Source organism: Sorex araneus, chromosome 3, assembly GCF_027595985.1.
Source record: "Sorex araneus isolate mSorAra2 chromosome 3, mSorAra2.pri, whole genome shotgun sequence".
NCBI classification, from domain to species: Eukaryota; Metazoa; Chordata; class Mammalia; order Eulipotyphla; family Soricidae; genus Sorex; species Sorex araneus.
This window is the reverse complement of record NC_073304.1, coordinates 47,052,639-47,078,719: the sequence shown is the minus strand read 5'-3', so window position 1 is coordinate 47,078,719 and position 26,081 is coordinate 47,052,639. Positions and strand designations below refer to the sequence as shown.

At 38.4% G+C, this 26,081-nt stretch overlaps 1 protein-coding gene and 1 non-coding gene across 2 annotated transcripts; one reads left to right on the top strand and one right to left on the bottom strand.

The window, feature by feature from the left end:
- Positions 1–1,898: 1,898 nt before the first annotated feature.
- Positions 1,899–24,420, top strand: PSMC6 (proteasome 26S subunit, ATPase 6). The gene is made up of 14 exons (XM_004601743.3): positions 1,899–2,034; positions 3,141–3,220; positions 3,306–3,345; positions 3,594–3,646; positions 5,575–5,642; positions 6,064–6,178; positions 9,664–9,751; positions 12,060–12,121; positions 12,216–12,339; positions 13,531–13,592; positions 15,680–15,800; positions 17,423–17,503; positions 20,891–20,962; positions 23,922–24,420. The coding sequence occupies exons 1-14, from the start codon at positions 1,908–1,910 to the stop codon at positions 24,038–24,040; spliced, it is 1,212 nt and encodes a 403-aa protein (XP_004601800.1). The 5' UTR covers positions 1,899–1,907; the 3' UTR covers positions 24,041–24,420.
- LOC129404099 (small nucleolar RNA U13) lies at positions 21,727–21,831 on the bottom strand. The gene has a single exon (XR_008629691.1). It is a non-coding gene; the product is annotated as a small nucleolar RNA U13 (small nucleolar RNA).
- Positions 24,421–26,081: the final 1,661 nt, after the last annotated feature.

Below are 26,081 nucleotides of genomic sequence, written 5' to 3'. Positions count from 1 at the left end.
GTTTTAGGATGATGAACAAACTTATTCATAATAGCTGCAACTGAGTTAAAAATGTACTATTCCTGTTCTATCCTTATTTGTCTACTGTAATTTCAGTTATATTAAGGAAAGGAAAATATTCATACAATGACCCCAACTTTTCCTAGTACATTCAAAGACATGTTTCACATATTTTTGACAATTTAATTCATATATATCTGCACTATATACAAATATACATGTATATATGTATACCAATTTAACTTGAATACTAAGTTGAGACAAAATGAAGTCTATCTGGCAAAATTACCTTACCTTAATGGAACAATAACAAATTATCCCCAGAATGAGGCTTGTATTGAAAAATACTCAGGTCATTATCACCTTTAAGATATTTCAATATAGGTGATGGAGCGATAGCACAGGCAGGGGATAGGGCATTTGCCTTGCATGCAGCAGACCCAGGTTCGATTCCCAGAATCCCATATGGTCCCTCAAGCACTGCCAGGAGTAATTCCTGAGTACAGAGCTGGGAGTAACCCCTGAGCATCGATGGGTGTGACCCCCCTCCAAAAAAAGACAATGTAATATAACATGCTGTACTCAGGGCTTACTCCTGGCTCTGTGCTCAGAGATCACTCCTGGTAAGGCTCGGGTAGTCATCTACAGTGCCAGGGATGGAACCTGGGTCAGATGTATTCAAGAAGGTGGCTTATTAACTGTACTATCTCTCCAATGCCCTATTATACTCTTTTAGTAGATTCTGAGAGATTGAGTCCCTACTTTCAAAAGCATTTAAGTCTTTTTTAAATTCAATCACCATGAGATACAGTTATAAAGTTTTCATGCTTGAGTTTTAGTCACACAATAATCGAACACATCCCTCCACCAGTACACATTTTCCACCACCAATGTTCCCAGTATCCCCACCCCCAATGCCATCTCTCCCCCTGCTCCTATGACAATTTCCCCCATACTCTACTTTGGGGCATTATGGTTTACAACATAGATACTGGGAAGCTATAACATTTGGTCCTTTATCTACTTTCACCACACATCTCCCATCCTGAATGATCCCTCCAACCATCATTGACTTAGTGATCCCTTCTATATTCCAGCGGCCTTCTCCCCCAGCTTATGAGGTAGACTTCCAAACATGGAGCAATATTCCTAGCCCTTGAGTCTACTGTCCTTGGGTGTCAGTCTCACATTATGTCATTTTATACTCCACAAATGAGAAAAGCATGTGTCTTAAAGACAATTTTACCAGACTTTAAAGTTTTGGTCTCAGATAGCTTTAGCATTTTATATTGTGCCCACATTTCTACAATTCATCCAAGTCCAGTCTCATTCCTCTACTATTGGTTCCTAGAAGTGAAGGGAGCCCCTTTTCATCTCAGAAACTTTGCTTTTGCTGTTTTCTCTTTGAAAGGTTCATTTTCCCTATGTTACAGGCCTGGCTCTCTATTTCAGACAATTAGTACGCCAATGTAGTCATATTCTGTTACCACTATTGCATAGTATATATTACACTCTGAACTTATTTTGAAAATTTCTTCCCCATAGGATTGTAAACAAAATTGTCTCTAGTCCTTCATCCACTGAATTAAACTAGATATCTTCCTCTTGTGCCTGGAGATCTTGGTATACTATTATGTCGAGAGGCCCCTGGAACTATGATGTCCTGCTAGACTCCGGTCTCAGTTTATTAAGGAGGTTTTTGAGGTTGAGGGACCGCCAGAGTCCTGCTTTACACAACCCGACCTGTAGAGGTCGCAGGAGCAGGCTACGCCTTCAGCGCCCGGGACACGCACCGGGGGAAGTAGAGCAAAAGGCTGAGCAACCGGAAGAGGAGGGGTCTCTCCCAAGCCCGCCCACCCAGGCCGCGGCTCCTCCCTCGCCCCGCCCCTTCCCCCGCCCGGGCGGCCATGGCCATTCCCAGCATCCCCTATGAGCGACGGCTTCTCATCATGGCGGACCCTAGAGATAAGGCGCTCCAGGACTACCGCAAGAAGCTGCTGGAGCACAAGGAGATCGACGGCCGTCTCAAGGAGCGTGAGTGCACTTTTCTTTCCGCATCCTCCGGTGCGTGGATCCGCCTCTGTCCCTGACAGAGCGGAGGCCTTTGGCCGAGCCCGGCAAACCGAACCCTGCGAATGGTGAAGGCCTTGTTGGTCCAGGGACAAGGCGCTTTGTCATCCGGCCCCAGAGGTTGGGTTGCAGAGGCCCTGGGGGGAGTGGAAATGGCCCGGGCTGGTGTAGGTGGCCGAGAAAACACCCCTCCCTGTTCTGAGATCGAAAGGAAAAGAAGATTCAGAGGAAGGGGGCTCACTACAGATGCTTTCCCAGGTTGTAGCGCAGAGAGGGCAGTTTTAGTGGAGTCCCTTGCACCCCGAGAGGGGAAGAGACCAGAGTCTAGGAAGCCCGGGCCGGAGGGGAGACGGAGTGCACAGCCGGACGCGGAGCTTTCTGAAAGCTTTGAAGAGTGCAGGGATCATCAGAACCCTACTCGCCGGCCCGCATTGTTTTTCACCTGTGCTCTGGGAGGCACACGTCTCCCTTATCGCCGAACGGAAAGGGCACTGACGGGCTTGTAGAGTGCCCCTTTGCCAAAGAGCTTGGGTGCTTTTACAGTTAGAGGTACACAGTCGCATCGAGAACACACCCGCTGGCCTTATTTAGGGTAGGAAACTTCAGACCGGAGAGTGTTAATAGGCATGTGGCCGAGGAAGGGTCACATTCTTGGTTTCTCATTGGGATTTGTAATTGCAATATGCAAGTGTCCCCTACAATATCTTTAAGCATGTATGTGCCATCAGGGGGAAAAAAGCTAACATTTCTTCCAGTAATCGGTCCCTTACATTGTTTCTTCTGTGGTTTGATACAATTGATAGATCTGTAAGAGGAAACTGACAGAAGTGACTGGGCTTAGGAACTGGAGCCCGTAGCTTTTGCTCGCGGCTGACCCGGGTTGGATCCTCAGCACCCCTTATGGTCCCCAGAGCCTGCTAGAAGTGATCCCTGAGTGCAGAGCCAGGAGTAAGCCCTGAGCACTGCTGGGTGTGGCTCCCCACCCCCAACCCCATCCCCACCCCTACCAAAAGTGACAATGGCTTAAATTTATGGATTGTTCAACTTAAAGTGTTCATATTATATTTCAGTCAGAGAACAATTAAAAGAACTTACCAAACAGTATGAAAAGTCTGAAAACGATCTGAAGGCCCTACAAAGTGTTGGACAGGTAGGTGATAGTTTGGTGTTCAGAGGATGATAATCATTTATGTTGTTTAGTTGTTGACAAAAGTAACGCTTTTTCCTCCCCTCAGATTGTTGGTGAAGTACTCAAGCAGTTAACTGAAGAAAAATGTAAGTGGATTAGATTGCTTATTGCTAAAAAAGCTGGACCCCTCTCTTCATTACTAATTTTTCAAATGTTTATTATTTTAATCTCAGTAATGGAGAGAGATGATAAAGAAGGTAGTATCACAAAGACTTGAGTTTTTTCCCTAATCATTTTCTTCTTGGAGAACCGAAACAAAGCTGAACCTGTCATTAGTGTGAATGTTTTTTTCCTTTATACTTTTACAATTTGTTCTTTTGTTTTCTTCTGCTAGTCATTGTTAAAGCTACAAATGGACCAAGATATGTTGTGGGTTGTCGTCGACAGGTAATATTTTACATTGTATAATGTTTAATAAATGATAAAAATGTTTTTATATAGCCTTATTGAACTCCTTAACTAATTAGGTCTGGCCTTTATGCCCATGTGCCTAACTGGGATTTCTTTAGATTATAACAAAGACTGTAGACCATAAGTTTGAATCATGCATTTTTGACTCCTGTTTTCCTTCATTTTCTACTAACTACCCACATCTTGTATTTCAACAGAATGTTACTTGTTTTATTATAGCCGAAATAACTACACATTTTATCAGCATTATTCAGCTAGCCTGTAAAAGCAACTTATGAATTACCATACTCTTTAGGAAGTGTCTTTAGGGCATTCTGATTGATTCTTTGTTGAGATAGTTCAGATTACCTGTTATGTCAGTTCAGGTGTGGAAACACTGATATATAATCCATCTAATTTTAGGACTTTGCCTAGTTTATATATAGGTAATACTTTCTATTTGTTGCCTTGTGTGACAAAGGATAAATTTATGTCCCTTTCAGATACCTGGATCCCAGTAACTGGCATTTTTAGGCCCCAACCAGCAATGCTCAGGGCTTACTCCCGCTTTGTGCTCAGGGATCACTTCTGGTGGGATTCAGAGGATCATATTGTGGTGTTGGGAATTGATCCCAGGTCTGCACTTACCCTACAAACTATACTATGGCTTTAGCCCATATCACATCTTTTTGTGATATGCACAATTTTGTTGTATTGGCAGTTTTCACCCCCATTTCATCAAATCACTATGAGATACACAGTTACAAAGTTGTTCATGATTGGGTTTCAGTCATACAATGTTCCATCCAACATTCAACTCCTCACCAGTGTACATTTCCTACTTATATTGATAATTTTTCAACTATATAAAAGTAATTTTTTTTTAAAGTATCATCCTGAATATGAGGTGAATCTCTTGGAAAGATTCTATCAAATTCTAGCCCTATAACTTACCCTTCTAAATATATATATGCCAATAAATCACTTAGTATATATAATTCGAATGTGTCAAATGTGATACGGGTATGAATGATAGTTGTTGGTATTTAAAAAAATTTTTTTAGGATTTTAATAAAAACCTATAAGGAGAAATGGTATATTTCCCCTAATCTCTTAAGATCATATTTGTCCTCCAAAATAATATTTCAAATAAATCAAATAGTACGTCTTTAAAATGGTCCAATTTTTTTCCTCTCCAAAATGTTCACAACTACATTTCATTTTTCATGGGGGCTGCAGTGTTAGAGGCCACCGGGGCTACACCCATCTTGTTCAGGGGGCCATGTGATGCCAGGGAGCACTATGGGGGCCCTGTGCATGCCTCAGGCCCTGTGTATTCCAGTACTTGGAGCTCTTCCTTTGGGCCCTCCCCACCGACCCCCAGAATTTCTTTCCTTTTTTTTTTTTTTTTTTTGCTGGGGCGGGGGAGTGGATTGGGGGGGAGGATGGCCATACTTTACTCTGCACTCAGGAATGCTCAGGGGGTGCCAGTTGCATGCATGACAAAGTACCTTACCTTTTGTACGGTCTCTCCAGCCCCTAGAGGATTTCTTTATAAAAGATCTAGTAATAATTGCCAAAGTCACCATACTTCAGGACCTAAATCAAAATAATGGATAAAACTATAATAAATAACAAGTTTTGAAAAATTAGAATCAATGTCTCCATAAAAAAGGCCCATTTAATTTCATATAATAGTGATTTCACTTTTCACAGAGATCGCACCAAAGGACATTTTAAGGGACAGATGGAAATAATTTTGAGGCAATACTTTTTTACAAACTTAAGTTGGCATGCTGTTTGCAATCTAGTGCTAATTTTCTCTCGAGTAAAAATGATTATTTAGCTTCTAAAAATTATGTTCTTATTTGACTATTACTCCCCTTTTAAGTATGTTTGTAATACTTTTTGTTTTATAAAATTAGCTTGACAAAAGTAAGCTGAAGCCTGGAACAAGAGTTGCTTTGGATATGACTACTTTAACTATAATGAGGTAGGTTTCTTACTCTGTTAGCTTACTTTTTTTGTTTGTTTGTTTCACATAGAGAAGGTTTTTCCAAGATCTACGTTTTTTCTTTTTAAGAAGCCACACCTGTCATTGTGCTGGAGTTCAGGGCTATTCTTGGTCATAATTGAAAGCCAGGCTGTACTGGCAATTGAACCCAGGGCCTTGAATATGCCAAGCAAGTGAGCTGTTTCCTTATCTCCAACGTGTATGCATCTCAAGATCACTGAATATTTTGCCATTTTCCCTCTTTGGCTAATTTCAAATTTAAAAATATTTTTATGAACTTGTGTATAGGCACTTTTAGAAACATATATAGATATAAGCAAGTCATTTATATTCTATTCATAGGTGGGGAGAAAGGGTATCTTTTTTTTTTTAAAGAAAAATACATGGATTATTATTGCAGATATTTGCCAAGAGAAGTGGATCCACTGGTTTATAACATGTCTCATGAAGACCCTGGAAATGTTTCTTATTCTGAGATTGGAGGGCTATCTGAACAGATTCGGGAATTAAGAGAGGTCGGTAATGAATGCTTTGATCCTGTTTACATAGTACTTATTTTGAGATACCTTCCTGACGGAGGAAAGAGGTTGAAAAATTACTCTGTGTTCAAGCAGTAGATACTAAATATTATTAATTTCACGTTCTTACTGCGGGGAATTATGGAAGTTATCATTGTACATTAATTTGAGGATAATGTGTTAAAAAAAATCCTGCTCTGCACAAAACATCAGATAAAAGGCAAAGGTTATGGCAAAGAAAAACTCCTTATATCCCATCAATAAGTAGAAATAGGAGATGAACAGACATTTCCATGAAAAGGTCATGGCAACACCTACTAGGCATATGAACCATATGAAAACTGTTTATCATCAACCTATTATCAGAGAAATAAAAATCAAAACAACAGTAAGGTATCATCTTACACCAGTGAGAATGTCATACATCAAAAAAGTCTGGAAACAACCAGGGCTGGTGTCGATGTAGTAAAAAGGAACCCTCATTCACTATTGGTGGGAATATTATGTAGCTATGGAAAACAGTATGAAGATTCCTCAAAAAAGTAAGAATAGAATTCCTGTGTGACTTGGAGATCTACTTTTTGAAATCCATTCTCCAACTTCAAAAGCTTTAAAATTCTTAAAGAAAAATAAATGCACAGCTGTGTTCATTGCATACTCAGTAAAGTAGCCAAAATGAAAACAACTTAAATGCCCAACAACAAATGATAGATAAAGGAATTATGGTATATGTGTGCACCGGAATATTATGCAACCATAAGAAAAGATGAGATACCGTTTGTTTCCATTTGGATGAAACTAGGTGTCATATTCGAGAAGTGAGTCAGAGAGAAAAGGACAAACACTGGATTATCTCAGTCATCGTGATATATAGAGACCTAAACCAAGGAAATATTGCCAAATGTTAGTATACCCTTACTCTGTGATAAAGAACTGAGTGCCAATTTGGGGATTGAAGTGTTGGGGAGGAATTGAGGTAGATTGGAAATGACTTACGACATTGCTGGAGGGTGTTTTGACACTTTGATGATTATGAAATAGCTGTATATATCAGTACCATAAATGCTAGTATTACTGTCACCCTGTTACCTAAACTATGAGGATAATTAAAAAATATATATATTTTAGTACTTTTTGTCCAAAGAGGAAAACTAAAAGTTAAGAAAAAACTGATAGTATCTGATGATCATTTCTGTGGTTTTATAGTAGGTTACTTGGGTCAGATCATATTTGGATAGCTTTTTAATAATTATTTTTCAGACAATTTAGCTTTTCATCTCTACGATAGAGTATTACCTGTGCCTTAAATATTTTATTTTAATAAAATTAAGTCCTGACATTTAAAATAAATGTCTTCAAAAGTAACAAACCTTTGGGGGCCTACCCAGAGATAGTACACTGGGTAGGGTGCTTGCCTTGCACACAGGAGACCTGAGTTGGGTCCCTGGCATCTTAAATGGTTCTGAGAGCACTGCCACCAGTGATAAATTCTAAAGTCAGCTGAATGTGAACACCAAACAGAACAAAATGAAACAAAGTAACTGAAACCTTTTAAACTTTTGGGAGAAGAATCAAATTAGAATGATCTTGCTTTTACACAATGGGTTGCCTTTAAATAACATTAGATACAGGGCAGGAGGTAGAGATAGTACAGAAGGTAGCATGCTTATCTGCAGGGCAGGAGAGATAACATAGCATGTAGTGTGCTTGGCTTGGATGCTTTCTACTCGTATTCAGCCTATACCACAGAAGGTCCCTTGAGCTCCACCAGGAGTGATTCCAGAGCACAGCCAGAAGTAATCCCTGAGCACAGTGCAACCCCTTCCCCAATTTTTGTGGGTATATATATATATATATATACACACACACATATACATATATATACACATTATTTATTTATTTATACACATTGTTCTGTTGATTTCATCCTAATGTAGGGTGAAAATATTTCAGAATGAATGAGGATAATATAAACGGCTTATGTTATCCGATTTAAGCTTGAGGTAGAAGGTCTCAGACTTTATCACATTAAATTTTTTCGAAATATTGTTCAAAATAGAGATTTTTAGGTTTTTGATGCAGTAGATTGGACAGAGGAATTTGCCTTTTAACAAGTCATAAAGGTGAGAATGAGCTCCCTATCCCCTACCCCCAGTACTTGAGGCAGCATTGGACCTAAATGAAAATGGCAGCTTTGGGCCTAAATGAAAATAAAAAGCCTAATCTCACTTTGTAATTAATGAACAGGCACAAAGGAAAAATACTTCCTGGAACTGGGAAAATGTTTTTTACAGTGTTACATTATATCAGTCATAGCAATTAAGAATCTCTCAAATGTAATAAATTTTTCCATCAGCAGACACTTAATATGTTGATTTTTCGGGCTGGAGAGGTAGTACAGTGGGTAGGGTGGTTGCTTTGGGGCCAACTTGGGTTTGGTCTGGCTCTCACTACTTATGGTTCCTTTGTTCTGCCAGGTGTGATTCCTGAGCATGGCCTGAGTAAACCCTGAGTACAGCAGGGTTTGTCCCCCAAACGAACAACAACAACAAAAAATACCCAAAAGATTGATTTTCAGTCTTTTGGCTTATCTTAATTGCATTTTATGGATACAACTGTGTTTGCAAGTTTAGTGGTTCCACAGTTTAAATTTGCAGTCAGATTCTCAGTTTCTCTTTTTCCCGTTTTTTCTTATATATCTTTCTCTAGGTGGCAATTATAAGTTACCAGATGTCTTCACTTTATAATTATTTTGTATTGCCAAAACACAAATCTTTTGTTATAATTTAAATGTTTTGACAAATTATGTCTGTAATTGTCAGTCACTCTAGTCAAGTGAATGGTTTGCTAATGTAGCCACTTTCAAAGTAGCACTGCATTGTAGCATCATCATCCTGTGATTTGCTCAAGCGGGCACCAGTAATGTCTGCATTGTGAGACTTATTGTTACTGTTTTTGGCATATCCAGTATGCCACGGTTAGCTTGCCAGGCTCTGCCGTGCGAGCGGGATACTCTCGGTAGCTTGCCCAGCTCTCTGAGAGGGATGTAGGAATCAAACCCGGGCTGGCCGTGTGCAAGGCAACTACCCTACCCTCTGTGCTATCGCTCCAGTAATTTTTAAAATAACATTACTTTGGGATTTGAGAGATAACATTTTAGGAAAAGTCAAGGAAAGTTTTTGGGCTGTATGCTGCTGTGTCCAGAGCTCTGTATTCAGGGATCACTCCTGGTGGTTCTTGTGGGACAACATGGGGTGCCAGAGATTAAATTTAGGTCTGTTGTGTGCAAGGCAAGTATCTTACCACTGTACTATCTGGTCCAGGATATCTTTAATATAATAGAAGAAAATAGTTCTAGTTTTGTTTGACATGGAATTCTAGCTCAATTATCATATGTATACCTACATTAATATTTTATTTAAAATATTTGAAAGTATATAAAGAACTTTGCCAGCTTTTTAAGAAATATACTTCTTTTTTAGGTGATAGAGTTACCGCTTACAAACCCAGAGTTATTCCAGCGTGTAGGAATAATTCCTCCAAAAGGCTGTTTGTTATATGGGCCACCAGGTTGGTATTAAAATCATGTCTATCTCATGAAAAATGAATTAAGGAACTAAAAGAAAATATAATAAATGAAAATTTATTGTGGGTAATTTCAACTATGGGTCTGTTCAGAGTAAGGAAGTGTTTGTTTTTCTTTGGGGCATGCTTAATTCTCGGATCCCTCTGTGTATCTTTTCATAATTTATATATCTTAACAGACCATGTGATTATGAAAGTACTCTGGTCCTTTCAATATGACTCACAGACCTGTGTGTCCCTGAGACCCTTGAGAGCTTACCTTTATAATTCTAAAATATTGGTTACCTTTTCCACTGCCAGCTTCTGTGCTGGTGATGTGGAAGCAACATGGATAAAACTGCTTCTATACTCTTGGAGAAGCCCTCATGACGTTTGACTTCCGGACTCAATCAGCTGCTTTTCTTGGAATGCCATGCTACTTGCAAGGATAATTTATAGACATTCTTTGGTTATTAGACTGGTTATTGGTTAGCTGGCTCATTCTTACAAAACAAATGCGTTTAAGCAGTCATGTTAAGGAAAATAGCTGTTCACATCTATAGCCAGTGATAAAATTTGAGTTTTTCAGGTGAAAGTTAAAAGATTCGAAAACTTAGCACTGTAAGTTTGGCAGCTTTTTAATTTGTCTAATGATATTCAAAAAAATATTTTTTTAATAATTCCAAGGTAAAAATTAATATTTTGATATTATATGATAGAAATAATAACAGTGGGAAGATTGTATAGCCTGGTATTTTTCTAACAATGTTACATGTTATAATGTCTTGCATAGTGAAAGATACTGTGTATTAGGGACCAGTGGATTTTAACATAATAGAAGTTTCTGTTGTTTGAAAGCAGTCTTAGTTGTATTTCCTCAATTAAATATTTATTTTGCTTAAAATTACAAGGGTTTTGTTTGGCCATACCCAGCGGTGTTGGTGCTAAGGAGAAATAGAGGCACTTCTTCCAGCTTTGTGCTGTCGGTTCCATGCGGTGCCAGGGATCAAACCTGGGTCTCCTGCATGCAAAGAATGTGCTCACCCTGTTGAGTTATCTCTCTAGTCCTTACAAGGGATATTTTCAGAGAAATTCTTCTTTAAATTCTTCTTCCCTTTTTCATTGATACTTAGATGACCATAGCTTGCACACATTTGGTTTTAATTCTCACCCAGATCACACGGTTTGTTGCAGTGCTTGTGAACTTCTAAATTGTGGAGCCTACACATAGCTGTAGTATAATGTAGATACACACTTTCTGGTGTGATGCTGGGGGTTGTAAGTGGCACTGCTTGCCAGTATGAGATGTCAGACAGTATTGGAGAATGAACTCACTCGCCCTTGCATATGGGCACTTTGCTACTGAGTCTTTGGACTCTGCACTGGAACTCCTTCAAGTATAGTTTGCTTTAGGAAAGTAAAAACAATTCAAAACTTATAAGGGGAAGGGGAAGGAACTCAGAGGGCTGGAGTACAGTCCTGGAGCATGCACTAGTTCCTGAGTTTGAAACTTGATGTCCCCGGAACCTCTCACTGCTCCAGTGGCACCAGCATCACTAGACCCCAAAGTCTGAACAATCAGGCCCATACAGACAGATTGCGTATCTCCATGAGGGACTCCAGGGCTCCCTGATCCCTCCCTCCCCCTGAGGTAAAAAAAAAGTTACCTCAATAAACATTTTGTTTAAATTGTTCATTGAGGAAATGTTTCTTTAACAATGCAAGTGCCACATAATGTTGTATTATAATTTGACATCTGTATATTGCTCTGAAATTTTATTTTCGTCTTTGGCCCACACGTGGCAATGCTCAGGACTTAATCCTGATTTTGCACTCAGGAATTACTTTGGCAGTGCTTGGGACCATATGGGATGGCTGGGGATCAAACCAGAGTCCTGCATGTAAGGCAAGCGCCCTACCCATAGTACTATCTCCAGCCCCTTGCTCTGGAGCCAGTCTCCCTCCCTCCCTCCCTCCCTCCCTCCCTTTCGTTTTTTTGGGCCATAACCACTTGATGCTCAAGGGTTACTCCTGGCTCTATACTTGCAAGTCACTCCTGACAGCACCAGTGTGTGATCTAAGGAGACCATCATATGGGATGCTGGGTTGGCCTTGTGCAAGACAAGCACCTTACCTGCTCTCCTATTTCTCTGGTCCCCGCTCTGGAATTTGAATGAAAATTCCAGTTAGGATTTAGCTTCCTCTGCAAAATTAACAGGCCAGAGGATTATATTCTTAAATATAATCCTTTGACAATTTGATTGAATTTTACAATTTGTTTTACTTTCCATCTAATTAGGATTTTCATTCTTAGGTACAGGAAAAACACTCTTGGCGCGAGCTGTTGCTAGCCAGCTGGATTGCAATTTCTTAAAGGTAAGGGGATAAGATAAGTTTACTCCTTTAGCTGTTGAAATAAAATTTTATTTGAATTATCTTATGTTTACCCTAATATTTTCCTTTTAATCAGGTTGTATCTAGTTCTATTGTAGACAAGTATATTGGTGAAAGTGCTCGTTTGATCAGAGAAATGTTTAATTATGCCAGAGATCATCAGCCATGCATCATTTTTATGGATGAAATAGATGCTATTGGTAAGACAGTTTATTTTGAAACTCTTTTTGAAAGTGTTAGGAAATTTCAGCTATCTGAAAGAACTTTACCTCCCCCCCCCCTTTTTAATCTCTACTTGCGACTTGTATGTAAAATGAATTGGATATTTTAAAATACTCATTTTTTGTTTTGTTTTGGGGTCATACATAGCCATGCTTAGTGGTGACTCTTGGCTCTGCACTCATGAATTACTCCTGGCAGTGTTTAGGGGACCATATGGGATGCCAGGGATTGAATCCAGGTCAGCTGCCTGCAAAGCAAGTGCCATACCTGCTGTACTGTTATTGCTCTAGCCTCTTAAAATATTCTCAACAAAGTTTGTTTTGTTTCTTTTTGTTTGGGGTTATACCTGTAAATACTCAAGGACTAATCCCTGCTTCGGACTCCATATGTTGCCAGGGATAAAACTGGGGCCTCGGGTATTAACTCATGCACCTAGCTTGTTGAACTCTCTCAGGCCCAAGTTTAACTGTTTTTTGTTTGACATTTTTTTTTTCCTGGAAGCTTTTTTTCCTTGAGTTTTTGTACCATACCCAACAGTGCTCAGGGACTGCTCCTGGCTATGCACTTGGGTCACTCCTGGCAGCACTTGAACCATTTATGGTGCCAGAGATGGAACTGGGATTGGCCAGGTGTAAGGCAAGTATCTTTACCCTGTACTATTTCTCCAGCCCTCCAAGTTAAGTATTTTTAATGAATACCTTTGTCATTAAGTGAAATATGTTACACCAAAATCCTTTTTAATGCTGTCAATATAATTCTTTAGGGTTTTTTTTTTTTTTTTTGGTGGTTCTGGGGATCAAACCCAGTGCTCACAAGGCAGGTGTTTTCCAGCTGAGTCATATTCCTAACCCTCCATTTTTTTTTTTTTTTTTTTGTGGGGGAGAAGGGTGGATTTAGGCCAAACCTGGTGGTACTTGCGGCCTATTCTTGGTACTATGCTCAGGAATTACTCTTCCCTGTTCAGTGGACCTCATGAGGTGAAGGGGATTAATCCAGGGTCAGCTGCATGCAGGGCAAGCGCCCTCACCTCTGTACTCTTTCTGGCTCTTTCTGGGAGTCTGTCTTACTGATTTTAACATCAGATGCTGTCATATTGCTTTGTAAATGATGGCTATACAGGAACAAAGTAATGCATATGGTTTTCTTGTTTTTTGTTTTTTTTTTTAAAGGTGGACGTCGGTTTTCTGAGGGTACTTCAGCTGATAGAGAGATTCAAAGAACTTTGATGGAGGTAATGTTGGTGAAAGGTTCACAAAGAACCTATGTTTATTAAATGAACTGAACAGTGGATGTCTGAAGGGTAGAATACATAAGCAGCTTAAAGAATAAAGTTTGGAAAATTGATAGTAATGAACAAATTTCTCTACTAGAAGATAGTAGAGTATCCATAAAATTCCATTTGATAGCTATTTACCTATTTTCCAAGCAGATTTGTTATTCAGATATTTATTTTTATATTGTAGGCGTGATCTTCCTTTTGACCTAGGTAATATCCATTACTTAAGTACGACTGAGATATAATTACTTATGAAGCTGCTCTAAAAATCACTGATAGTTTTCCTTTCTTGCAAGAATGAGATGCAGATTTTTTTTATAATTGAAGACAATGAATAAAGGGATACTAGAATGTATGTACATAAAGCCTTTCCTGACTCCAAAATCTGAAAGTGTTGAAGATCTCAAATATATTTTCAAACTTCCACAATAAAAGCTAGGTAGCATAGGTAATGAGTTTTGAAGTTTCTTTGATACTCTTAGTTGAGGTACTTTAAAGCAGTGCAGGTACTCATTTTATTTATCTAACTGACTAGTTTGCATTTTGGGAATGGAGTACAAATGCTTAGGCTAGCTATATTCTAAAGAGTTTGTTGAATAGAGTTAGGTTTTAAGTTTTTTTTTTTTTTTTTTAATTTTTTATTGAGTCACCATGTGGAAAGTTACAAAGTTTTCAGGTTTAAATCTCAGTTATACAATGCTCGAATACCCATCCCTTCACCAGTGCTCATATTCCACCACCAAGAATCCCAGTATAGCTCCACCCCGCCCCCTCACACCCCTAACCCCCCCACGCCCCTAGCCCCCCCACCCTAAGCCCCCCCCACCTGTGTAACTAATAAATTTCACTTTACTTTCACTTTGATTGCATACAATATTTCAACAAAACTCACTATTATTGTTTGAAGAGTCTCTCCCCTAAAGTCAGACCTGCTGAAAAGGAAGCATTAGATAATTTGTTTTCCATTGCTGAGGATGAAGAGGTATGAGGTCGAGTGACCACACTTAGCGGCCTCTCAGTTTTGGGTTTCTGTAATTTAGTATTTTAGTAACTAAGTCCAGAGAGATATCTGCCAGAAGTTGCATCGTTGCCAACTTGTACTTCTCAGTTACATTATATTCCACATATGAGTGCAATCTTTCTATGTCTGTCTCTTTCTTTCTGACTCATTTCACTCAACATGATACTTTCCATGTTGATCCATTTATATGCAAACTTCATGACTTCATGTTTTCTGACAGCTACATAGTAGTCCATTGTGTAGATGTACCAGAGTTTCTTTAACCAGTCATCTGTTTTGGGGCACTCTGTTTTTTTCCAGATTCTGGCTATTGTAAACAGTGCTGCAATGAACATAGAAATACATATGCCATCTCTACTATACCGTTTTGCCTCTCCGGGATATATTCCCAGGAGTGGTATTGCTGGGTCAAATGGAAGCTCAATTTCTAATTTTTTGAGAATCGTCCATATTGTAGGTTTTAAATTTTATTCAACCAAAATTTTAGAAAGTGAAGGGAATATGTTTAGTCATCCAGTATAGTTAAGTTAAAAAGAATGATTTTTAAAAAAAAAGAATGATTTAAAAAGATATTTATGGACTAGTTACTGAATTAATAGAAGATTGGTTTCGTTATCCTAATGTAAAATTTATATTTGGTGTACTGTTGGGTACTTTATTCATTGGATCTTCTTATTATAGGTTTTTGTATTTAAAAATAATTTCATGAAAAATTTAAATGTTGGTAAATAGTTTTATAATTCTTGACTAGATGGAAGCCTTCATATTTATTAAAGCAACCTGATTAAGACAGTAAAAAGAAACAAAGTTAAATAATCTGTCTAGGGAAGCTTATAGTTGAGAAATATATTCCTTTATATAACAGGAAAGTAGGATTTCATCAACTGATGATTCTGAAGATACATTTCTATCTGTAAAGCAATTCATTTCTCCATATTAGGCCTAGCAAAGGTTTTTGCTTTGTATTTTTTTTTAATGATCAGGATGTTTTGCAAAATATACTTTTTATTTACAAATATAGTTATTAAATCAAATGGATGGATTTGACACTCTGCATAGAGTTAAAATGATCATGGCTACAAATAGACCAGATACATTGGATCCTGCTTTGCTTCGTCCAGGAAGATTAGATAGAAAAATACGTGAGTTGAAATGACGTTCCCTTTACCATCCTGTGCCTCTTTCTCACCCTTCTTTTATTTAATTTAATTTTATTATTTCTGTTTGTTGTTGTTGTTTCTTTTTGGGTCATATCTGGCAATGATCAGGAGTTACTCCTGTTCTGCACTCAGGAATTACTCCTGGAATTTTTGCTCAGGGACTGTATGGGATGCGGGGGGATTGAACCTGATCAGCCGTGTGTAAGGAAAATGCCCTACTTGGTGTACTATCAACTCTGGCCCCTACTTTATTATTTGTTATTATTTTTGTTTGTTTCTGGGGTGTACCTCATGGTGTTTAGGGTTTATTCCTGGCTCTGTGCTTGTGGGGGGACCATATCATATGGGACGCTAAGGATTGAACCTGGGTCTGCCTCATGCAAGGCAAGTGCTGTACTCATTGTATGATGTCTCCAGCCCTCCCTGCTTTATTTTATTTTATTTATTTATTTATTTATTTATTTATTTATTTTTTTCTGCTTTTTGGGTCACACCCGGCAACAGTCAGGGCTGACTCCTGGCTCTGCACTCAGGAATCACTCCTGGCAGTGCTCGGGGGACCATATGGGATGCTGGGAATCGAACCCTGGTCGGCCGCGTGCAAGGCAAACACCCTACCCACTGTACTATCGCTCCAGTCCCGCTTCTTTATTTTTATTGTTTATTTTGGAGCTGTACCAGGTGGTGCAAGAGGTTAGTCTTGGCTCAGTGCTCAGGGGCCTAGTGCTGGAACCTCTAGGTCTCTTGTTTGCAAGCATGTGCTTAGATTGCTGGTCTCTTTCTGTCCAGCTTCTTTACCTTATTTTTTTTTTCTTTTTGGGTCACACCTGGCGATGCACAGGGGTTACTCCTGGCTCTGCACTCAGGAATTACACCTGGCGGTGGTCAGGGGACCATATGGAATGCTGGGAATCGAACCCTGGTCGGCTGCGTGCAAGGCAACCTGCTGTGCTATGGCTCCAGCCCCTTCTTTACCTTATTTTAAACACAAAATCTTTACCGTAGGGATGGAAAGATAGTTCAGGGTTAGAAGCTTCCTTACACATAGCTGACCCTGTTGTTTTTTGTTGTCCACCAGCACAGACCTAGGGGAGTAGTGCCTCCCCACTACACTCATTGGAATTTGGTCCACTCTCATATCCCTCCCCCCATCAATTTTAAAAGGTAATAAGGGGCTGGAGAGTAGTACAAAAGCTAGGGTACTTGCCAGCATCCCCATATGGTCCACTGAGCCTCACCAGGAGTGATCCCACAAAGCCAAGAGAAAGCCCTGGGCTGGATGTGGACCCCAAACAGAAACAAAAACTGAATGCTTTATAAAGGGGTTGGGAGGATGTTGGGGATTGCGGTTGGCCAATGGTAATAGGCCTTGAGACTCATCCTACCTGAGTTTGCATAGGGGGTTGAGTAGGGACCCAGGAGGTAACCTTGAGACTGGTGGAGGAATGCTTAACTCTAGCAGTGGGTGTGGTGGTGGACTCTGAATGCTTGAAACTGCTATTAACAATGTAAATTATGGTGTCTAAATTAAAATTGGGAGAAAAAAATGAAAGAAAAAGCAATGACCTACTACAAAATTTTTTCTTATAAATTTTTCTTTTCAGATATTGATTTACCAAATGAACAAGCAAGGTTAGATATATTGAAAATCCATGCAGGTCCCATTACAAAGCATGGTGAAATAGGTAAGGAAATACTATATTTTTTTATTTATTTGTATTTGATAAATGAAACAAAGGCTGTTGGATATCACAGATAGTCTGTCAGATCTACTTTTAAATTTAGAGGTTAGTTTTAAACATGGTGGTCTCAAATTCAGTTAATCTTTGAGAATTTAATCATGGTGGTCTTAATTTAAACATGGTCTTCTTAAACTCAGTTAATCCTTGAGAATGTAAGTTAGGGATTGTTCTAAGTACTTGGATGTGTAGCTTTGAACAAAGTGTGAAAGTTTAGTTTTTATAAAATTTACATTCTTTCAGAAAAATAAAAGACAGCATATTAAATAGTAATAAGTTCAATGAAGAAAATAAAGCCAGAAAAAAGAAATGAATAAAAAAATGAGTAGATAGATTATTAAGTGGGGATGGGGAGGGAGGAAGCATAGGGAAGGAATCTTTAGGCAGTGATCTGAAAAAATGAACTAGATGCGAGTTCTAGAAAAGAACTAGATTAGCATATTTGGGAGAAGATTGTATAATAAGAAGACTTGAAACATTCTATTTGCAACAAGAAGCCATGAATATTTGTGACATAAATGAGATAATAGTAGCAAGTAAAAATCATAGAAGTAATGGACACCAGATGAAGTAGAGCATAGTGAAGTCATTTGACTCTTCTGCTTAGTCATATGGATGTCAAGGAAAGATTGCAAGCAGCAGAATGATATGATCTTACTTTTTGTTATTTTAGATTTATTTTTTATAGAAACTTATGAATATATGGAAGTAATAATAAGAATATACTGAATTTCTGGGCCAGAGCAGTTGTACAGAGGGTAGGACTTTTGCTTTGTATGCAGCCAGCCCTGGTTTGATTCCCAAACTCAATGTAGTCCCACCAGGAGTAAGCTCTGAGCACTGCTGGGTGTGGCCCAAAGACAAAGTCATAGAACAGTGTACTAAACAGTGGACTAAACCCCAGGCCTGACCTAGCTTAATCTGTCTCATTTTATCTAGGATCTCTTATCTCTTCATTCTGGATTTTAAACAAAGCAAATCACAAATATTTTATCTGTAAATATTTCAGAATCCAGTTAAATTAAGAAAGATTATTCTTACTGTATATAAAGATCAGAATAGAAGCAAGGATTAGACTATTTTCACTAATCCAGACATAGGATGATAGTGATTTGATACAATCAAGAAGGCAAAGGTCTTTTAAAATAGTGAGATTCTAAATATATTTTGAAAATTGGGATTGCTAATGAATTGGATGTGGGATGTGAACTCCAGACAGAAATCAGGGAAGACCAGTTTTTGGTCACACAACTATAAAGATAGAGTTGCTTTCAGTTAAAATGGAGACAGGCTGATTAAATTAGATTTTAAAGGGAAAATACTAAATTCTGAGAATATTTAATTTGAGATGCCACTTAGACCTCCAAATAAAGAAGTTGATAGTAATCTAACAAAACATACAAAACATACAATCCTCTCAGGCTTTGAAAATGGTTGTTGGACATCTGAGGTAAGATGAGATTTCTAAAGGAAATACGAACAGAGAGAAATTTATAAATGGAGCTAGGTCTGCATTAAGTTGAAGGGACGTGCATCAAAGACTGAAGGTCCAGTTTCAGATGTGGCGTCCAAGAAGATAAATGAAGACATCCTTTTATATAAGGAGGGACTAATTTACTGTCAAATGCTTTCAAGTGTGCAGAAGTGAGAAGGTCTGATAATGGATCTTTGTATTTATTCTGTGACCTTATCAGAAGTAATTTCTTTAGTGTGATGGAAGAGAAAGCCTCCTTTAGACGATTTCACAGAGATTGGCAGGAGAGGTACCTTGCAAGGGGTGCCATTGCACAAAGGGGAGCAGAGAAGAGATTAAACTCAAGTGGAAATGGAATGAGGATTTGGGGGAGTTTTGTTTAAGATGGAAAAATTTAACTTTTTTTTTTTTTAATGTTGATGGGGTAATCTATGAGTGAGAAATGATGCACTTGTTGATTGGTGATACTTACTGAATGAGAGGAAATATTTGCACATGATTTCTATTTTTTGTTTATTGTTCTTGTTAGAAGTTAGCCTTTTTTAAAATTTCTCTTGATTTAAAAAAAAAAAAAACACAAATTATTTTGGATCACTAACTCCTGGAAAGTTTCAGGGGTTATTCAGATATTGAATATCTGAATTTACTCCATGATTTACAAAGCTGTTGATAACTGAATTTTAGACGTTGAATGTTATGAAATATTTTTGAGGGGATATCTTTTTTGGGCTACACCCTGGTGCTTTGGTGCTGGGGACTGCTCCTGTCTCTGAAGTCCTGAGATTGATCTGGGCCTCCTGCATGCAAAGTTTAGGCTTATCGTGTTGAATTGTCCCTTTTGCCCAGACCACAAAGAATTCCAAACAGTTAATTATTGTTTCTCTTTAACCTTATCATTTCTTAAGTGAGAGTTTTGCATTAGGAAACTGCTGAACTGGAAATGTCAGTTTTATAGACTTAATCCAATACTGACATCTTGTTCTTTGGAAGTTTAAAAGTAAACTTGAACCAAAATGAAAACTAATTACTGAATATATCTATATGATTTTGAAAGAGAAGTGGACATACTTGCCTAGCAAGGGTTGTTGCATTAGTTACATTGAAGTTGCTTGTGTTTTTATTTCTTTTCCACTTCTTTATCAAGTCTATAACAGCTTCCTCCATGAACAGTCAGCTCTCTTCATGTGGGGAGGAGGGTCACTTCCATTATAACTGTTCCTGGAGAGCTTGCCACCTAGGCTTACTCAGAAAAGTAAGCTTACTAAAAATGGTTAACCAGGAAAGTTAGCCATTGTTTTCTTTAGCATTAAAAAAAATATTCTGCGTAAATTTTGTCTGTGGCCCTGCAGATGTGCTCAGTAATAGGCTAGTTGCCACCTGTGCTGGAGGCTAGATTTCACTAGGTTTAACCAGCACTTACCACCTCCCCCACCAAAAAAAAAAAAAGATTGCCTGGTGACCATTTTAGGAATATTTTATAGTTGGTTTATGTGACTTGAAATTTCATTGTGACTGTGTTGGTTATAAATGTTTTCTGTTTTTAAAAGATCTGATTATAGTTTTCACAAATGTAGCTTGACAGATAAATGAAGTTCACATGTACATAGATTTCACTGCATAAATATAGATTAAGATTAAGATGCTTCCTGGTTTTGATACTTTCTAGTTGAAATGTTTTAACTTATTTCTGCTTGGTGCTGATTTATTTAGTAGGAGTATAGTTTTTAGTTGTCATTATGGTTGATGATACCTAGCTGATAAAGTTCAAAGCAAGGTCACAGGTAAAATATTTTTATATGGGCATAATTTTTAGAAAACAAGTATATTTTACTAATTTCCTTTCCCCCCCCCCATAACAGATTATGAGGCAATTGTGAAACTTTCTGATGGCTTTAATGGAGCAGACCTGAGAAATGTTTGTACTGAAGCAGGTAAAAATTAAAAGTATAAGTTTTACTATTTTGTTTTATGTTATTTAATAAAAATGTGTTTGTACAAAAGTAGAAAGTGACTTTATAAGAATTTACTACTTGTTCATTTTGGGGAATTGATAAAACTAAGGTAAGTTAGATGGAAAGAGAAAACTATTGTAAGGATGTATCAGTTTTTGTGTGTTCTTTTTAGTAAATTAAAACCATTAAGAATGCCTTCTGAATACCTTCAGGATTATTGGATTACCCAGCTGCCTGGAGCATTTATTTACTAACTCCTTTGTTGGGTGAAATTTACCCTTGGGGATGTTACTTCTTTTTCTTTATGGATGCCTTGAGACAGAATGTAGCAAGCTAATCTTTGATAGTATGCTTTACTTTAGTAGATCTGAGATAGAAGAAAGTCAATCACAACTGTGGCTTAATTAAACCTTCCAGCATAAGGGTACTACTATGTATTGGAAGGTTTTTTGATACTAGTGTTTTCTGATACTATTCTTAAAACTGTAGGCCTAGAAAAACAGCTCTATGAATTTTTGATTATTCAACTTGTATAAAATGTATTTTTATTTGTTTAATTTCTGGGGCTTGGGGGTTATAAGTTCTTCCCCCCGAGTCCCACACACAGTGGTACTTGAAGGCTACTCCTGTCTATTGCTGGAAAACTGAAGTGCCAGGGATTGTATCTAGGGCTCCCACATGCAAAGCATTTACTATAGCCCTTTGAGGCATCTCCCTGGTTCCATTGTTTTTTTTTTTTCCTTTCCCACTTGGGTAATGTGCTGACATTGTAACAAGATTTAAGGAAGGCACTTGTCATACAATGGTGTCAACACCCAGTTATCATGCTTATGAACTCAAAAAAGGATCTTCCGGTTACTTCATTGAATTTTTTTTTAATATAAATTTCTCTGAGCTGTGTGATCATATTTTGTTTCTGGTATCATGTGACCATAAAATGTAATGTAGACTCATTTAGTTTGTCCTCTACACTGTATCTTAAAAAAATTATTTAAAAGAAATTTTCTTGTTGTTTTTGGACCATACCCAGCAATGCTCAGGGGTTATTCCTGGCTGTGCATTACTTACTCCTGGCGGTGCTCCAGGAACTATATGGGGTGCCAACCTGGGTTGGCTGCATGTAAGACAAGCTCCCTACCTACTGTACTATCTCTCCATACCCTTTAATTATTTTTTATTTTTGGATCACACTCGGTGTTGCTTGGGGATTTCTCCTCCCACCTTGGTGTTTGGGGGACCCTGTGGAAGCTGGGTCTTCTATCTGCAAACTATGGCTTACAGCCTTTTGAGCCGTCTTCTGGGCCCCTAAAGAATTAATTTCCAAGTAGTTTTTATAGTGACTTTTTTTTTCGTTTTGGGTCACACCTGGCAATGCACAGGGGTTACTCCTGGCTCTGCACTCAGGAATCACTCCTGGCGGAGCTCAGGGGACTGTATGGGATGCTGTTAATCGAACCCGGGTCGGCCATGTGCAAGGCAAACGCCCTACCCGCTGTGCTATCCCTCCAGCCCCTATAGTGACTTTTATAGGCAGTAGATGAGTCATGTATTATAATGTTATTTTCTTCATTTTTCTAACACCTTTAGACTTATTTGAGCATTTTTCATAAAATCACTATTTAAAGAAACGGCTCAGGTATGATTTTCCTTTAGATGTGTCTTCATGGGTTTATTATATATAAACTCTGAATTTATGGATGGGTGGGGAAATTCTGATGGCTAATGGACTGTTGCTCACTGGTGTAAGAATAAAATCATGCTGAGCCACACAAAGGCTGTTTAAATTTTTTTTTAAAAAATAGAACACTTGAGTAGGGAAATTCAGATCATGAAGGCAGCGACCATTGGTTACCAATGAAATCAGTCCTGCATTTCAGTGGAACTCTATTTGTTATTAACAGGGGTTGAGCAGGGTTTCCCAAGCAGTGCTCAGGAGGCCCAGGGTACCTCTGGTGATTTTTTTTTTACCAACTAGGCCAGTAGTTGGTTGATTGCAAGAGCCCAAAGATGCAGTGCCTACTACTGCTTGCAGTGCCTCTAGGGTTGCACCAGAAACGCTGGTGGGACTATACATTACCAGGATCTGTTGCTCTGTTCTCTCTTTGCCCCTTTACCTTGTTTCTGGCTCCAGCATCGGGATTTTCAAGTTTTTTGTTTGGGGTCCAGCTGTGATGTGTATGCAGCGATGCCCGTTTGGTGCCTCAGATCAGATCTATCATGGCCTGCAGAGAAATCAGGGGACTGATGGTGATAGAGTTTGAAAATCTCACTCTGGTATCTGGATGACACAACCTAGCAGGGTCATCAAAATTGAAGCTTTACCTGCTTTAAATCATCCGTGCAACTCAGCTGCGCTCATAGATGATTGTTGGCTGTCATCATCTCACACATGCCCAGTATCTGAGGACTCATTGACTACAATTGAGCTGGGGCTCTAGAAAGTATGAGGCACTGGTACTCTTCCTAAAATTTTATTTACACTAACAAATTTGTTACTGAGAGGGTCTCCATTCTGTAAATTACTAGGATGCCAGGACATCCTATCTCTTTGTAACTGCTTCCTGCTAAAGTGGGCAGTGGATCTGTTACTGGTAGAAATATTTTCTGCTCTTTTTTTTTTCCTCCCCTGGCTGAGGGAAGGGTGGGAGGTTGTGGAGGGCACATCTAACAAAGTGAGAGTAAGTGGGGTAACCCAGACTGATTTTCTGGTTCTTTTTTATATGGGAATCCCAGTTTGGTTCCTTGTCCTTTATAAGATTTGGTTTATCAGGGCCTGCAGAAAAAAGGAGCTGAAGGGGAATGTTTAGAGTTTGAACATCTCCATTACTTCCTGCTCTATTATCTGACTGATGCAACCCTTCACTATAACCAAAGCAGGGACATCATTGCCTGCACTGATAATTCACATGTGTAACAGTCATGTTTATATTCTCCACAGGTATGTTTGCAATTCGTGCTGATCATGATTTTGTAGTGCAGGAAGACTTCATGAAAGCAGTCAGAAAAGTGGCTGATTCTAAGAAACTAGAGTCTAAATTGGACTACAAACCTGTGTAATTCACTATAAGGTTATTTTTGATGACTGCATGACAGATGCTGACTTCATGTAAAAATAAAGGAAAATGATGTATGTATTGGCAATGATTTCATTAAAAGTATATGAATAAAAGTATGTATGAATAACATCATATAATTAGTAATTCAGTACTACTTTTTAAGCTTAGTACGAAAAAATTTGTATTTGTAAATGTTGCATTTTATTGCAACAAGTTCTAAGAGTATGTTGACGCTTTCCATATTTGCTCTGAGCATTTTGTAAAACATTAAAAATGGGTTGAGATAGTGGTATAAGACAGCCTTTCTTATGACTTATTTTATATCTTTTGTTTTCTCATCCCAAAAATAATTTTAATAAAATCTTACCAATTCAGTTTATATATATATATATATATACTCTTGTCTTTTGGGATGGGGTGAGGGTAGTTTTTTTGGGGGGGTGGAGCATACCCAGCAGTGCTCATTCCTGGCTCTGTGCTTAGGGATAACTCCTGGCGGGGCTCAGGGACACTGTGGGGTGCTGGGGATTAAATCTGGGTCTGTCGCATTCATGGTAAATGCCATGCAGTACTACTTCCTGGGTAAGGGTAGCATTTCTCCTAGTGTTAAGAGGTCCTAGAAACCATGTGGTGCTTGGGACCAAAAACTTGGGCCTCACATGGGCAAAAAGCATGTGCTCTGCCACTTGAGCTACATCCTCAGAGCCAATATATTCTTCTCTTTTTGTTTTTGTTTTGTTTTGCTTTGGGGTGATTCCTGGCTCTGCACTCAGCAATCACTCCTGGGAAGGTGGGAGTACTATAGGAATTGAACCTGGGTCAGCTGGGGCAGGGTAAGTGCCCTCCCACTGTACTATCTCTCGGGCCTCATTTTTTCATTTTGAAGAGTACAATTATGATGGTCTTTTACATTTACTTAACAACTAAGGTGAAGTTTTATTTAGATCTTAGCATTTTAAATTTTGTTTTAAAACAGTACCCATCTTAGTGTTTATAACATTAATTATAAGATATGTATATATGGGGGCCAGAAAGATAGTACGGTGGTGATTAAGGTGCTTGATTGGCACATGGGTTACCTGAGTATAATTACCCAGTATTGCCTGGATTGATCCCTTAGCGCTGCTGATATGGCTCAAAAACCAAAGGAAAAGATGTATGTGTGATGTCTATATACTTGTTCAAAAGGCTTTATATACTGTTCACCAATTAGCCTAAGATATTTTATTGAAATAGTACATGTATATCCATGGCCTGGTTAAAAGTAATTTGCTAATAAGTCTTAATATGCTTTCTTTAAGTTATGATAGGATAATTTCCTTTGAGAATTTTGAAATCTGGATGACTATCGCAGAAAAAATCATACACAAAATTTCTACATATTAAAAATTAGATTTATTATCTCTGCTCACACATGTACATGTGGCTACCATGCTAGAAGTGTCTGTTATGGGGCTGTTGATGTCAGAAATGTTGAAAATACTAATCATATATGAGCTCCCAAATTGTGGCCGTTCAAGCTTAAAGAAATTGTAATAGGAAGTTATCATTTGGGCAATGATCATTAAAGGTACAGTTCATAAAAAATATACATGTGCATAAAGAGGGTTCCTTTATTTGTTTGTTTTTGGTTATTGGGTCACACCCAACGATGCCTAGGGGCTACTCCTGTCTCTACACTCAGGAATTATTCCTGGCAGTGCTTGGGCAACAATTTGGGATGCTGGGAATCAACCCTGGTCAGCTGCTTGCAAGGCAAACGCCCTACCCGCTGTAAGTGGGTTCCTTTATTGATAAGAATGATTTACCTCACCTTTTTAAAAACAAGGTCCAGAGAAAGTATCATAAATCTTTACAGAGCTTTATTAACAACACTTACTACCCACTCAAACTATTTTGTGTTACGGAAGGCCACGTAATCTATCAACATGTTAAAATATAAGTACACTTAGGAAATATGGTAGAATAAATTTTGTACAATTTACAGAATGAACTATCAATTGTATATATTTCTTAGGACCGCAGGCCATTCTTTCCTGGTA

Excerpts from the sequence above, each read along its gene's own strand:
- PSMC6 (XM_004601743.3), top strand. The coding sequence starts at position 1,908 with ATGGCCATTCCCAGCATCCCCTATGAGCGACGGCTTCTCATCATGGCG. Across the intron at positions 13,593-15,679 it reads TTCAAAGAACTTTGATGGAG|TTATTAAATCAAATGGATGG; the intron begins GTAATGTTGGTG and ends TTACAAATATAG. Across the intron at positions 17,504-20,890 it reads TACAAAGCATGGTGAAATAG|ATTATGAGGCAATTGTGAAA; the intron begins GTAAGGAAATAC and ends CCCCCATAACAG.